This window comes from Pristis pectinata, chromosome 23, assembly GCF_009764475.1.
Source record: "Pristis pectinata isolate sPriPec2 chromosome 23, sPriPec2.1.pri, whole genome shotgun sequence".
NCBI lineage: Eukaryota > Metazoa > Chordata > Chondrichthyes > Rhinopristiformes > Pristidae > Pristis > Pristis pectinata.
In genome coordinates this window covers 18984486-18999895 of record NC_067427.1, presented here as the reverse complement: position 1 = coordinate 18999895, position 15410 = coordinate 18984486, and the positions used below count along the sequence as shown (strand labels likewise).

Sequence of the window (15410 nt, the reverse complement as noted above, 5' to 3'; positions counted from 1 at the left end):
TCCTCTGTAATGCAGTGGAAGTGTCAGTCTGAATTAGGTGTTCAAATCTCTCGAGTGAATCTTGAATTCACAAGCTAAGTCACAGGGCACAGGTGAGTGCTGTTCACTGAGCAAGGATGACACAACTGAGTGAATTGCAATGGTTTAAAAATACATAAAAATCCTTTTAATACTTTGAACAAATACTTTTAATACAATGAATTTAAACTGTTATACAACTGGGTAAGGGACATGCAAAGAAACGACAGCTAACTACTGTAGGGACTGGGTGAAGTATCTGGATGTCCATTAGGAAGCAGCAGGAAATTGCATCCACTACTCCGTGTCGGATGGGCCAGCCTGAAAGTAGGAGCGGTGGAAGTTCAGACGGTCCTGGAACCTAATGAGGTTGTCCGGCCCAGTGACCAGGGATTTCTCCAGGCCCACGTTAAATCCATTGTCTTTGTACATTCCACATTTACTTAAGTGATCCGAAACCTTCCGAGATATTGCAAAGTAGCTGGTCTGGAATAGGAAGAGATTAGAAGGGATAATTCTGAGGGAAAAGGCAGAATCCACCACTGCTCCCCATTTAATCAGCAGACACCAACACCACAATCAGATCCTCAGGAGAAGATTAATTTTTCCTCTTTTGGAGACAGTTGACTGAGGAAAAATAGCAACTGCAGGTGTCATCACATTGTTCCTCATTTGGGTACAGATTCTATCGGCAGTGAGTCTCATTGAGAAATGTGTTTGCAGTGCCTGATTGTCCCTTAAGTTAGGGTTCCATGGATAATGGCTCAATCAGGGTATGAGTTCCACACACACTGACCCTCACTGGAGGACGGGTCCCACACACACCGACCCTAACTGGGGGCCGGGTCCCACACACACCGACCCTAAGTGGGGGCCGGGTCCCACACACACCGACCCTAACTGGGGGCCGGGTCCCACACACACCGACCCTAACTGGGGGCCAGGTCCCACACACACTGAACCTCGCTGGGGGACGGGTCCCACACACATTGACCCTCACTGGGGGACAGGTCCCACACACACTGACCCTCACTGGGGGACGGGTCCCACACACACTGACCTTCGCTGGGAGACGGGTCCCACACACATTGACCCTCACTGGGGGAGGGGTCCCACACTCACTGACCCTCACTGGAGGACGGGTCCCACACTCACTGACCCTCACTGGGGGACGGGTCCCACACACATTGACCCTCACTGGGGGAGGGGTCCCACACGCACTGACCCTCAATGGGGGACGGGTTCCACAGACACTGACCCTCACTGGGGGACGTGTCCCACACGCACTGACCCTCAGTGAGATACCTGTCCTATAAATTATGAATCTGAATTTGGACAAATGATTGCAGCAGATTATTAAAACATTGATGGATACCACAATAAACCAGCTGATTTTAGAAATTACTTTTCTTACCGGCATTTCATGGACAGTTGGCTGCTGACTCCCATAAACTTGGTTGGTTGTCCGATATATTGGATTAATTGGTCGGGATCTACACATTGTCAGTCAACAAAAAAATACAACTCATTTGATGATCAGTTATAAAGACATTAAATATCCATTTGTCATGACACCATTGCTGAAGCCGACAGAAGCCCTTCAACCCGTCCTGTCCACCTGCCCCCTGTCAGACTGCATGTTGTCCTTGAATGACCTTCGGGTTTCTGCCCTTGTGGCAGTCGGTGTCTGGAGTTGAGCAGTGTGAGAGATGAGCACCGGAGAGCAGGCTATCCACCCCTCAAGACTGTCAACTCGAGAGTATTAATTAGAATCTGCATCCTTACTCTCTTTGCCTGCCTTTCATTCATATATCCTGGAACTCTAACCCAACACACTTTCACCCTTCTGTTGACTCATAGTCATACCGGTCTCTGGTGGAGAAAGGTCCAGACCTCCAAGACACTGTGGGTGGAGAAATATTGCTGTCATCACCTCCAAATGCTGAGTTCCTTTATTCTGGATTCCACCACTGAAGGAAATGGTTTGCCTTTCAGCCATCAAATATCCATGTGTGTGTTTATGTATGAGAGAGAGTGTGTGTCTGTGTGTCTGTTTCTAGGTGTGCTTATGTATAAGTCTGTGAACGTGTGTGTGTGTGCACCCGTGTGTATGTGAGTTTAAGTTTCTGTATATGTGTTTGGATGTATATGTTTGTGGGTGTATCTGTGAGTGTATGTATTTAGGTGCATGTATTTGTGTGTGTGGCTTTGTGTATGTGGGTGTATGAGTGTGTGTGGGTATGTATGTCAAATGTGGTTGTGGGAGTGTCTGTTGGTGTATAGGATATGTGTTTGAATGTGTGTGTGTGTGTGGGGGGGGGGGGGGGGTGGTAGGTATGTGAAAGGAAAAGGAGTGCAGATCAGACCACTAACCTACACCAAGGGGGCCATACCCACCACCACCACCACCTCTCAATATTCTTTTACAGAGCCGTGAGTGACTGACGTGGGGCAAGTGCTGTATTTCTGCTGGGGATGAGTTGGAGAAGATTAGACCCGTGCAGCAGGAATTAGTGGACACTGCAGGAAGGGTAATTTGATTGGAGAGGTCTACAGTCAGGAATCTGGAACTTGATACACAACACTGATTCAGATGTCACAGGTAATGATTTCAGGATCAGTAACCAGACACGAGGAGGATGTAGGGGTACCATCATTAACTGAAACCTGTAATTCCTGTGCGTGTAACTTGGTGAAAAGGGGGGATGGAACATAGCCATGTCTCATGCAACAAGGAGCCCAGCTTACCCCAGAGGGTGGGGTATTATTGCAGCATGAGGGGTTTCAATTATATAAGAACATGGTGGTGCTGTGAACAGATGGTCGCAGTGCACCAAAAGCTGTCATGCACTCTCCTCCGGGGGCAGTAGATGCTATGGGAGTGATAGATCACCAAGGGATCCAGATCGACTGGATTCCCAAAGGAAGAAGTTAAGATGGTTATTGATAAAGGACCTGCCGTAACCCAGGAGAGAGCAGCACCTAGGGAAATCAGAGGTCCAAGTGACCAGTCGGTTGATTAAGGTGATGGAGATGCACTCAAGCATCATCAATGACCGGGAACATGAAGTGACAAACTGACCAACCCGAGCCGGATCTGTGGGAGCTGGATGAATGGCCAAATGAGATATGACCTCAACCAGATATGGGGTGAGACTGAGTGTGTGTAACCTGGGTTCACCTATTATCGGGACATGCGATATCTAGAGATCATTTTTCCAATCCCAGCAACGAGTAAGGATAGTTCCCTGTTGCCACAGTATAATGGCATTCAGAGGGGAGATCATGTCAGATTTGTGATCCATTGATGTGTAGGTTGTTAGGTTAATTGGCCAATGAAAACTGCCAATAGTGTGTAGGCGTGTAAAATGTGATTAATGTAGGATTAGTGTGGGTGGATGCCTGATGGTCAGTATGGACTGACTGAACCCGAGGGCAAGTTCTGTATGACTCTGGAACTCTAATACATTACACAACTCTGGACTCCAAAACTGAAAGCAAAGACAACGTGATGAGGGAAGTTTCCCTAATAGAGTGTAGACGGACTGGGCCTGTGGCAATCCATCCACACCGAGTGGGAGTTGAGAGACTGCCTCAAGTGGCTTCAACCAAGACCAGGGTGCATGGGTGGTGGTGATCAGTACATCCAAGTGGAAACCAACCCTTGCTGCTACAGGCGAGTTAAAAAATATTTGTTGTCCCTAGTGAAACTTAGGATACATCAGATAAATCAGACTAACTTCTGTAGGGGAAGTGTGCATGACTTATATCTGGACTGGAACACAGGGACACTTGATGCAATTGAAGGAATAATGCAACACACCCTGAAAGGACCAGGCAGCACTGCAAATGCTCAGCAGGTCGGGTCACACCTGTGGGAAGAGAAACTGGGCCAACGTTTCAAGTTGTCTGGTGAAGGGTCTTTGACCGGAAACATCAGCTCTGTTTCTCTTCCCACAGATGCGGCCTGACCTGCTGAGTGTTTCTAGCACTTTATTTTAGATTTCCAGCATCTATGGTTTATTTGATTTTCTCCTGAGAGGAACACGTTTCCTCATCTCCCAGAAGGTATGGTATGGCTCTGGAAGGAAACTACAGGGCAATTCATCAAATATGACATTCATAAAAAGAAATCACAACACATCGGGGCAATATAGATAGGGTCCTGAGAGCAGACCATGGTGGTCCCAAATATGCAACCGGGGTATGATTGTTAACATCCATCCATGGAGCAGAATAGTTTCTCATGTCTTGGTAACAGTACAAGTCGTGCTTTAAGGATTGCTGGTGTGCCGCCTATAAGCACTTCAGTAGGATGGTGAGGGTGATATATCACCCTTTGTGATATTGAAAGATGCAGGAGTATTATTGTATGTAATAGCTGTGAAAGCACCACTTAAACACTGAAGCACCCACCCCAGCCTGCCGAGGGTCACCAGAATCGAGGCGGGTACCTCAGGGTAATTTAGGTGAAGTGGTGTCTTCCTTGGTCAGATTAGCCTGGGTCCTCAAGGGGGAACTGAAGTGATCAGAGCAATCTGTAGGATTGACATGCCTATTACATCACAAAGTAAGACAGAAGTGGGTTTCTGCGTGACCCCCCCCCCCCCCCAATAACTCAGGCCTGGTCTGCCCACAGAGCATGCGTGAAGGGATACCAGAATGCCCAGTGAGGAATGTGGTAACTGCAGATACTTGCTGCTCCTTGTCCCATCACCATGGAAACCAAGGCCTTAACTGAACAAAAAAGATACTTTAGGCATGGGGCTACCAGACCAGGGGTCTGTAAGCACGAGATGATTGTGCAGGGAAGGTGATGTCAGAATCAACTGATCCCACATCTTCTTGGGTTGGTCAAGGTCATAGCTGAAGGCCTCGCAATCTACCTTGTTAAGACCTTGCACCTTATTGTCTGCCTGCACTGCACTTTCTCTGTAACTCTAACACTTTATTCTGCATTCTGTTATTGCTTTTCCCTTGTACTACCTCAATGCACTGATGTGATGAAATGATCTGTATGGATGGCATACAAAACAATGTTTTTCACTGTACCTCAGTACATGTGACAATAATGAACCGATTTGCCAATTTACCAAAATTCAAACAAAATTAGAGCAGATGGGATTGTGGGTTATGGTTAATAGATAGAAAGCAGAGAGTAGGAATAAACAGGTCATTTTCGGGTCAGGACGCTGAGAGATGAAACGTGTTGGGTGTTCAGGGGGATGTAGGTATCCTTATACATGAGACAAAAAAAGTGAACATTTAATTATAGCAAGCAATAAAGAAGGCACACAGTATGTGGACATAAAATAGGGAACTTCTCTTGGAAATCCCCTGCAAATATTGTCACGTACCAGGGAGATGCATGAAGATATGAACACAATTGCAGAAGATCCCTGCCATCCATAGTCCCATGCAAATATTACACATCCTCAGGAGACTCTAACTGTTGACACAAATGGGGAACTCCCTCCAAAAATACTGTCACACTCCTGGGAAATCCCTGTGAATATTGGCACACTTCTGTGGACCTCCTACAATAACTGTCACTGTCCTCGGGATATATTGTAAATATTGACAGTCTCAGCGAATCTGCAGCTTCCGGCAGCAGGGAGACAGGAATTTCCTGATATCAAAGCTGCAGTTTCTGCTTCAGACACCAGGATGGTAAATGCAGATTTTTTTTAATGTCTGGTGCAAAAATGACAAAACAGGAGAAAGCAGACATTCAATGATCAAACACAACTTGAAGCTCTGGGATCTTTGAAAATAACATTCCCCATTTGAAACCCTGCATCAACTCAGAATCTGCTTTGCATGTCAATCATTGTGTTATAAGCAACTTATTATCAACAAAAAATGAAAATCAAAGCACTGCAGATGTTGGAAATCTGAAATAAAAACAGAAAATATTAGAAACACTGAGCAGGTCAGGCAGCATTTGTGGAAAGAGGAGCAGAGTTAGCAATCCAAGTCAGAGATCCTTCATCAGGACTTGACCACATCTCAGCTTCTCAGCTGCAGGGCAGGCACAGTAGTGTAGCGGTTAGCGTAACGCTTTACAGCGCCAGCGACCCGGGTTCAATTCCGGCTGCTGTCTGTAAGGAGTTTGTACGTTCTCCCCGTGTCTGCGTGGGTTCCTCCAGGTGCTCCGGTTTCGTCCCACGCTCCAAAGACGTAGTGGTTAGGAAGTTGTGGGCGTGCTATGTTGGCGCCGGAAGCATGGCGACACTTGTGGGCTGCCCCCAGGACACACTACGCAAAAGATGCATTTCACTGTGTGTTTCAATGTACACGTGACAAATAAAGAGATCTTCTGCTCTCACCCCTTCTCCTCCAGGGACAGAGCATGATCTGTGTTCCCTGGTTCTTACCTTTCACCCCCACCAGCCTTTGCATCTGACAGATCATCTTTTGCAATCTCTGCCAGCCCCATGAAGATTCCATCCCCAGACACACATTCCACTTTCAGCATTTCAATGTGATTGCTTTCTTCTAGGCTCCCTGGTCTCTTCCATCCATGCCAGCACTTCATGTTTTATGGCACTTTCTCATTGCATCTGCAGGAGATGCTACACCTATCCTTTCACCTTTTCCCTTCCTACCATCCGGGGTCCCCAACAGTGTTTCCAGGTGAAGCAGTGACTGATTTGCATTTTTTCCAATCTACTGTACTGCATTTGCTGTTCACAATGTGGTCTCCTCTACATTGGAGAAACCAAACACAGGCTGGGTGACTGTTCTGGAGAGAACCTGTGTTCAACCTGTAGGGGTGACCCTGAACTCCCAGTTGCTTGCCACTTTAATTCTCCAAACTTATTTATCCTTGTCCTCCTGCACTGTTACAATGAGGCCCAACATAAGCTTGAGGAACAGCACCTCATCTTCCGTCTGGGCATGTTGCAGCCTTCTAGATGTGGTATTAATTTCCCCAACTTTAGGTACTCTCGGTCTGTCTATATCAGAACTGGCCATTTCTTCCTGACATCCATCTATGATCTTGGCTCAGTTTTTCTCTCTCCATTGGTATAGCCTGGTCTGGTGGGCACATCCATCAGCCTTACTATCAGCCACACATTACACTGATTAAAGAAGCATAACTCACAGAATCATAGAACCACAGAAGTGAACAGCGCAGAAATGAGCCCTTTCAGTGCACTTCAGCCGTGCCAACCACGATGCCTACCTACACCAATCCCATCTGCCTGCATTAGGCCCGTATCCCTCTACACCTTTCCTATCTAAGTGCCATATTCCAATTCGCTCTATCACGGATATTCCACCCATCCCTTCCTCTCCCAGCTTCTCTGCCACTGAAAATTAACTTGTTTTCTCTCTTTCCCAGTTCTGACGAAGGGTCTTTGACCTGAAACATCAACCGTTTCTCTCTCCACAGATTCTGCCTGACCTGAATGTTTTAGCATTTTCTGTTATTATTGTTAACATATTCCCTAAATCCCATTTTTCTGAAACAAATTCCTTGGATCCCGTTACCAAGGTTCCAGTTCTCTGATCTCATTCACTTCTGGGACCATCCTCCCCCAGGTCCTATTCCTGAGATTACAAACCCTTGTTGCCTCTATCTATATCCCTTCCTCTGGAATGCCATTCCATGTACCCTTTCCCCCCGGGATCCCATTCCTCTTTTCCCTTGATTTCTATTTCATATGTTAAATCCCTTCCTTGTATACAACTCTATGGATCCCACTGGTTCGATCCCAGTCCAACCCCAACTCGGGATATCTCTGCCAACATCCCATTTATTGGATCCCAGACTAGATCCCATTCTCCGGATCTCTTTCCCTGGATCACACTCCCAGTTTCCATGGATCTGCCTCTCCGACATCAATCTTCAGCTCGCTCTCCATGAAGTGGATCCCATTCCCGGGATGTCCTGGAATGAAATGCTTCCCAGTACCTGTAACCCTGGAAGCAGTCCGGGTGCTCGAATCTGTCGGGGACGCCCGGGTGCACTCGGTAATACTGGCTGGTCCGGGGCGGGACAGGAAGCTCGGGCTCCGGCACCGGCTCCAAGTATTTCACCGCGGGCTCCTTCACCTCACACACATCCATGGCGCCAGGAACTGCAACAACCGCTCGTTACCGGGCAACCGTGCCCCAGCAACCTACCATACGTCAGTAGATAGGAAGAGGTGCACCAACCAATGGGAGAGCGTCATATAGAGGACCTGAGGATCCCTGGGGGACGGGTCCCTCACACTGACTCTCAATGGGAGACGGGTCCCACACACACACAGACCCTCACTGGGGGACGGGACCCACACGCTGACCCTGACTGGGGATTGGCTCCCACACACGCTGACCCTCACTGGGGAGGGGGAGGGTTCCCACACACGCTGACCCTTACTGGGGAATGGCTCCCACACACAATGACCCTCACTGGGGAGGGTTCCCACACACACTGACCCTCACTGGGGAATGGCTCCCACACACGCTGACCCTCACTGGGGAATGGCTCCCACACACAATGACCCTCACTGGGGAGGGTTCCCACACACACTGACCCTCACTGGGGAGGGTTCCCACACACACTGACCCTCACTGGGGAATGGCTCCCACACACGCTGACCCTCACTGGGGAATGGCTCCCACACACAATGACCCTCACTGGGGAGGGTTCCCACACACACTGACCCTCACTGGGGAGGGTTCCCACACACACTGACCCTCACTGGGGAATGGCTCCCACACACGCTGACCCTCACTGGGGAATGGCTCCCACACACGCTGACCCTCACTGGGGAGGGGGAGGGTTCCCACACACGCTGACCCTCACTGGGGAGGGTTCCCACACACACTGACCCTCACTGGGGAATGGGTCCCACACACACTGACCCTCACTGGGGAATGGGTCCCACACACAATGACCCTCACTGGGGAATGGGTCCCACACACAATGACCCTCACTGGGGAGGGGTCCCACACACACTGACCCTCACTGGGGAGGGGTCCCACACACAATGACCCTCACTGGGGGGACAGGTTCCAGTGTATCTTTCTGAGATGTAGTACATTGCCTTCCACTTTCCCAAGACTTCCTCCTTTCAGTTCTGTAATATGGCCGACTCAGGCCTGGCCTCAACTCAACTCCTGTCAGTTCTTGAGGTCATGCACCTACACCCTCTGCCTGCCAGTAATCATCCGAGGGAATGTGAATATTGTGACACGTGGCATAGACACATGCTTGCTCAATAGTGTCGAGGATTTAAAGCATGCCTATCCAATAGCTGTCAATCTTGGCCTGTCCCTGGCTGCTGGTGATACTGCTGCCCTCCCACCTCCTGTCTCTGGAGCTGATTGACGTGAGTTGGAGGTGAGAATTTATTTGCAGCAACCACACCCTTGTGCTATAGGAAATAGTTATTCCTGCTTCTGATGCCAATGTTCAGCATCTCATGTGAATTCCGCTGCTCGGGCCACTGCACCCACTGAAGTAAGCTGCCTGCTGTTGCCAAGGTTTGCGTGGCAATTTGATTCCCCAGGAAGTCCACAGTGAGCCTTTCCCAAATGGTGAGTGGATACCTGGTCACAGGAATGAACAGGTTCCACATCGGAACCAATAACCAGGCCTCTATGTCTTGTTTATTTCTCTGCCTTTGTCACCTCCATGGAGTCATAGGGTCACTGTGTCCATGCTGACCATTGCACCCATCTATGCTAATCCCACTTACATTAGGTCCATAGCATTGTAATGCCTTGATGATCCAAGTGCCTCTCTAGATGCTTCTTAAATGTTGTGTACACACTCTCTGTGTAAAAAAAAATTCTCCCTCAGATCCCGTCTAAACCTCCAATCTCTCAGCTTAAACCAATGGCCTCTGTCTTAGACAACCCCACCATGGGAAAAAGATTCCTACCATCTACACTACGTATCCCCCTTCATGGTTTTGTTTACTACCATCAGGAACCCCTCAGCCTCAACCACTGAAGGGAAAACAACCCCAGCCAATCCAATCTCTCCTTATAACTTTCATTTGGTTTTCCTCTTCCATGCTCATCAGAAAATTTGTTGCTGATTTTCAAATTTCTTAATGTATCTGGATGATGCAATGTGAGCAAATCTGCCCTGTTACCCACTGCTGGTTGTGAACTATTCTGAATCCTCCCAGCATTTCACAACACCTCTTTCCAGTAAAGCAGTCTGCAGTTTTCTAATTTCAGAATGCCATCGTTGTTTGACTTTATATTATTTTCTGTCTATACAGGCCGCTGGGAGTTCTTAATGGGAACTGAGGCAGCTTTACTATGTAGCTAGCTATGCTGGACTTAATGCCCAACTTAATGTGTCTGATGGAGCGGTGCCTGTTATCAGGTCAGAATAATGTTGTGATCCGTACTGATGCATTCGACTGGGGAACAGTCTGCTGTTGTTCAAAATACAGATTATGCATTTGTACTGTGATGGGGGCCAGGCAAAATCATATCCTGTTTTGGCCTCCCCACCTAAGGAAGAATTAGAGGTGTTGTATTAAAGGTTCATTGGAGATAGTTGTTGGGATAAAAGGATGTTTCTCAAAGGAGAGATTGGGTAAAATGGCCCTTTATTCATTGCCATTTGAAAGAATATGATGACCTGACTGGGCAGTAGACGTTGAAGTCAGAGGTTCAAGATAAGAGCTTGGCCACCTAGGCCTGAGAGGAGAAGAAATTTTTTTCCTCAGGAGATTGAGAATCCTTGGAGTTCTCCAGCTCACAGGGCTATGGATGTAGAGTTGGTGAACACATTCCGGACTTTGGTTGACAGGGCAAAGGGAATTGAAGGATTTGGTGATAGATTGGGAAGTGGAACGGAGACAGAAGGTGATCCAGATTCATTGGTTAGTGGAGCAACACACAAAACGGCAGAGGAACTCAGCGGATCGGGCAGCATATATGGAGGGAGATGGACAGTCGACGTTTCGGGTCGAAACCCTTCATCTTAGTCAGTTCATCTGTGAGACCTTCTCTTACTGCTCCTCCTCTACGATCTCTGCTGCTCTCCTACTTGTCAACCATATGCTCACCCAGACTTGCTACCACAGCCATGTGTCCTGAGATGAAGGGTCTTGACCTGAAACGTCGACTGTCCATTTCCCTCCATAGATGCTGCCTGACTCGCTAAGTTAGTCCAGCGCTTTGCGTCTTGCTCCACATCCAGCATCTGCAGCCTCTTGTGTCTTCATTGGATATTGGAGTGGGCTGGATCGCTGTCCGGTTTACCTCTGCTCCCGTCTCTTGCGTTCTTGTGAGATGAGTGAAAGATGGCACACCCAGCACAGCAGTAGAGTGGGAAGAGAATGCAGAATGGCTTTTGAAAAGCACATGGATAAACATTCATAAAAGAAATAATTAAAACTGCATGGTTAAAGGGAAGGTAAGTGGGATTTCGGGCAGAACGAGGATAAGCTTGTTGGACTGATGTTGAGTCTTGGAGTTGAACAGCACAGAAGCAACTCCTTCAGTCAGCCACGTCCACACTGATCTACACATCCACCCACCCGTCTACACTAATCCCATTTACCTGCATTAGGTCCATAGCCTTCTATGCCTTGGTGATTCAAGTGCTTGTCTAGATGCATGTTAAATGTTGCGAGAGTCAGTCACTCTGTGAAGATCTTGTTGAACACTGCCCTGTTCAGGAGGTGGAAGACCAGACTCACATCCTCTGTGTGAAATTACTTGATAATAAGGTGTCAATTCAGGCTCCCTGCAAAGCCATTACACTTCATAGTTGTAGGTTCAAATCCACTTCCTGGATCTTGAACTGACAAATATAAGCTGGCTCTCCTCCAAGAGAGTACTATGTTGTTGGAGATCACCTTTCCTGGATGAGATGTCGAGTCAAGAACCTGCCTGCTCCCTCAGTTGATATAAAAGATCCAGTGGCACTAATTTAAAGAAAACCAGATACTCATCCCTGGTTTTCTGACCAATGTTTATCCTTCAGATACCATCACCAAAAGAAGAAATGATTTGATTATTCTCACTTTACTGTACGGGGGATTTGCTGTGTGAAAATGGGTTCCTACATCACATCAGGAACTACACTGGAAAAGTACTTCATTGGTTGTAACAAGCCATAATAATTTGCTAATTAGTAGTTAATTTAATTTTAACTCATGACTCTTGTTCGAGACTTGTTCTGGAATGCACTACTAGACTAAGTGCTGGAAAGTGGGATCAGTATAGATAGGTCAGTATGTCATGGTGAGCCAAAGGGTGTGTTTCTGTGCTGTATGACTCTCTGACTCCAATAAACCATTATGATCACTTCCTTAGTTTCTCAATTAAATGCTATAGATAATGTGGTTTATAAGCACAACAATTATCAACTAAATTGCATCCTGTACAAAATTGTCTTCATTGTGTCTTTGTTTTTAGCACTAAGGTCTTTCTTTTGCACAGTCGTTCTTTTCACTGTATGGTATAATTTTATCTTTAATTTATATTCTGTGTGTTGTTTGTACCTATGTACCTGTGATGCTTCTGCAAGCAAGTTTTTCGTTGTACTTATACCTCATCTTACTTGTGCTCATGACAAACTCAACTTGACTTAAACTTGAAAGAAACAACACTTAACAAAGAAGATATCAAAGCCCTTTGAGTGACTCTGGTGTGGATTTTTTTCCTCTTGCTGTCTCCTGTTGACTGCAGCTTTTCTTCATTTGGATCGTGCTTGTTCTCTCTCCAACTCCATACTCTTTTAACTTACCTGTTAACTACAGATGATCTTATCCCCATTCCTTTCAAAGTTGAATTTTATATTTCATTCATTACCAGTCCCCTCTCTTTTGCAGTTTCAGCCATACCTTCTCTTCCTTGTTTACTCTCTAACAGACTGAGCTACTCCTGGAATTTTGTCACAGATGTTGCTAGCTTCAACGAGATGGCCTCGATGATGCTTCAACACCTCTTTTGTTCTCTCCCTCTCCTTATCAGTATTCTGGCCCTACTTTGAGCACCATACTTTGTCAACATGTTCCTGGTAGATCTGATGCACTTGTTCTGTTCCAGACTGTCGGTCTGCAGGGATCTTAGAATAATTGAATCACAGAGTCATACAGCATGGAAACAGGCCCTGTGGCCCATCAAACTCTAACTGTACACTAATCCTGTTTTATTTTCTCCACATTCCCATCAACTCCCTCCAGATTCCATCACTGTTCTACATACTGGGGGCAATCTACAGTGACCAACCAACCTACACATCCTTGGGATGTGGGAAGAACCCGGAGCACCCAGAGGAAATCCAAGATTTCATAGGGAGAAAATGCAAACTCCACACAGACAGCGCCAAGTTCAGGATTGAATCTGGGTTACTGGAGATGTGAGGCAGCCACTCTACAAGCTGCACCTCGACTGCAGCAAGTAGAACTGGGGTTGTAATTATATGTACTTGTGATCTTGTTTGATGCATCATGTGCCTCAATAACATGGGTTATAATCAATAATTGTGAAACCATTGGAATCCAGGGGACAAGTAGCAAATGTTTCCTTATGTCCCACCATAGTCAAGTCTATATCTGGACTGGACTAGGAATTTCTAACACTAGTCCCAGCAACTTCTGGCTCTTACCTTGTGTCATTCATGCTTCTGAACAGACCTCAATCAAATACCTAATCAGTATATTGTTCTTCATTGTCATATACATGACAGATGCTTATTGTTTGCTCCTAGGCGATTGGCCATTTCTGGGTCATATGTTCACTTCCTTAGTTTCTCAATTAAATGCTATAAATAATGTGCAAACAGAGAAAATCACAAGGGCCTATTGCAGAAACCGACATAAATAATGATTCAGTGCTCTTTTTCTAAACATTTCCACCTCCGAGGTGCTCATTGCAAAGTATCGCTCTTCCTTTGCCTTCAACCATCTCCATCCAAAATTCCCACCTCTCTTTAATCCCAACTTTGATATTTCTTAAAAATACCCATTGTTTTCAACTAATTTAATAGTTTCAACACCAGTTTCTCTATGGGGCTTCTGTCAGTACCTTGATGGTTCCGACAGTTATCTCTTTTCTGAGCTACATTAACAATTCCATGATATACATGTCAGAGACCCATTCTTCAGTGCAAATTCACCCTGTATTTCCATGGTATGTTGCCTTACTCGCATCCAGTATGTTTTGCGCACTCACTGTGGCATCCCAGTATCATGCCTCCTGTGTGATACGGGGCAAGCCAACCTTTGGCTTTCAAGTGGTCTTTAAAGGAACACCAAATGGCTAGAGATCTAGGCTTCTGTTCATGACTCAGGAGGAGGTCATGGTACCAAATGCATTTCTCTTCAAATATTGCTAGATAGGGACACAAACTGTTCTGCTGGAGTAATTAATGAACTATTCTTAATGACACCTTTTCTCACTACTATCAAAATCAAACTAATGTCTGGTTATGAATTATGTCTAGTCATTCAGATCATTTAATCACATTGAAAAACATTTTTGATAAACTTCCCAGTCAGTGGAGTACCATTTGTAATTGAGAATATACAATTGAAATTACCATTTTCTTTTATTCAGGTGGTCTGGAAAATCTTAACTGTTCCAAACAAAACTTCTGTTAAGTCATTAAACCCTTAAGTTACTAACAGCTTTTGCTGATTTAACTTTCAGACATGTCCAAACATATCCAATACTTTGTGAAAATAAAAAAAAACTGCAGATGCTAGAAATCTGAAATAAAAACGGAGCATGCTGGAGAAGCTGCCTGATATGTTGTGCCTTTATTCACTTTTCCCATTCCTAAACAACCTAATGTTGGACTGACATGTCACTTCAAGTTCAGTTTTTCACATTTAAAACTTTGTTTCTTGATATGCAGCAAACCCCTGGTGATCACTCGTCCACGATCATTCTCTTGGACTTAAGGTAAATTTCTCTTTGTATACCTTGTTCCAAAAAAAGTACAGATGACCCTGAATATATCAAGTCTAAGTCTCTGACTGACCAAGTCTTAAGTCCAAATTGTCACACTGCTGCATGTTTGCAGTAATTGCTTGAGTTCTTGAAGATGTTGGAAGTGGCTGGATACCCTATTACTGTTCTTCACCTCTTGCAGTTCAAAAGTGATTGCCACTTGTTTAGAAAGAGTAGAATCCAATGTGGCTCTGCTTAAGAGCCCAGGGGATTAATTTGTCGTTTCTGGGAGAGAGTTAGACTGAAGCTGTCGATGGAAAGGGTTAACCTCCTTGAAGGTTTATCCACTCTAACAGCATTTCAGCTTATGAAATGCAACTGTAATTACAATAAATGTATTCTTTTATACTTCCACATATTTAAAACCACACAAACCTTACCTTAAGAAGTAAACAATACACCAGAAACCACAACTAATATCACCATTAACTCAGGGAAGAAAATATTCTTGTTAATTGAGACAAGAC

General features: G+C 45.8%; 1 protein-coding gene across 1 annotated transcript; it reads right to left on the bottom strand.

Annotated features, from left to right (window-relative positions):
- Nucleotides 1–189: 189 nt before the first annotated feature.
- LOC127582178 (piercer of microtubule wall 1 protein-like) lies at nt 190–8096 on the bottom strand. The gene is made up of 3 exons (XM_052037246.1): nt 7940–8096; nt 1433–1511; nt 190–504 (listed from the first exon to the last, which is right to left on the bottom strand). The coding sequence occupies exons 1-3, from the start codon at nt 8092–8094 to the stop codon at nt 316–318; spliced, it is 423 nt and encodes a 140-aa protein (XP_051893206.1). The 5' UTR covers nt 8095–8096; the 3' UTR covers nt 190–315.
- Between the last annotated feature and the right edge of the window lie 7314 nt (nt 8097–15410).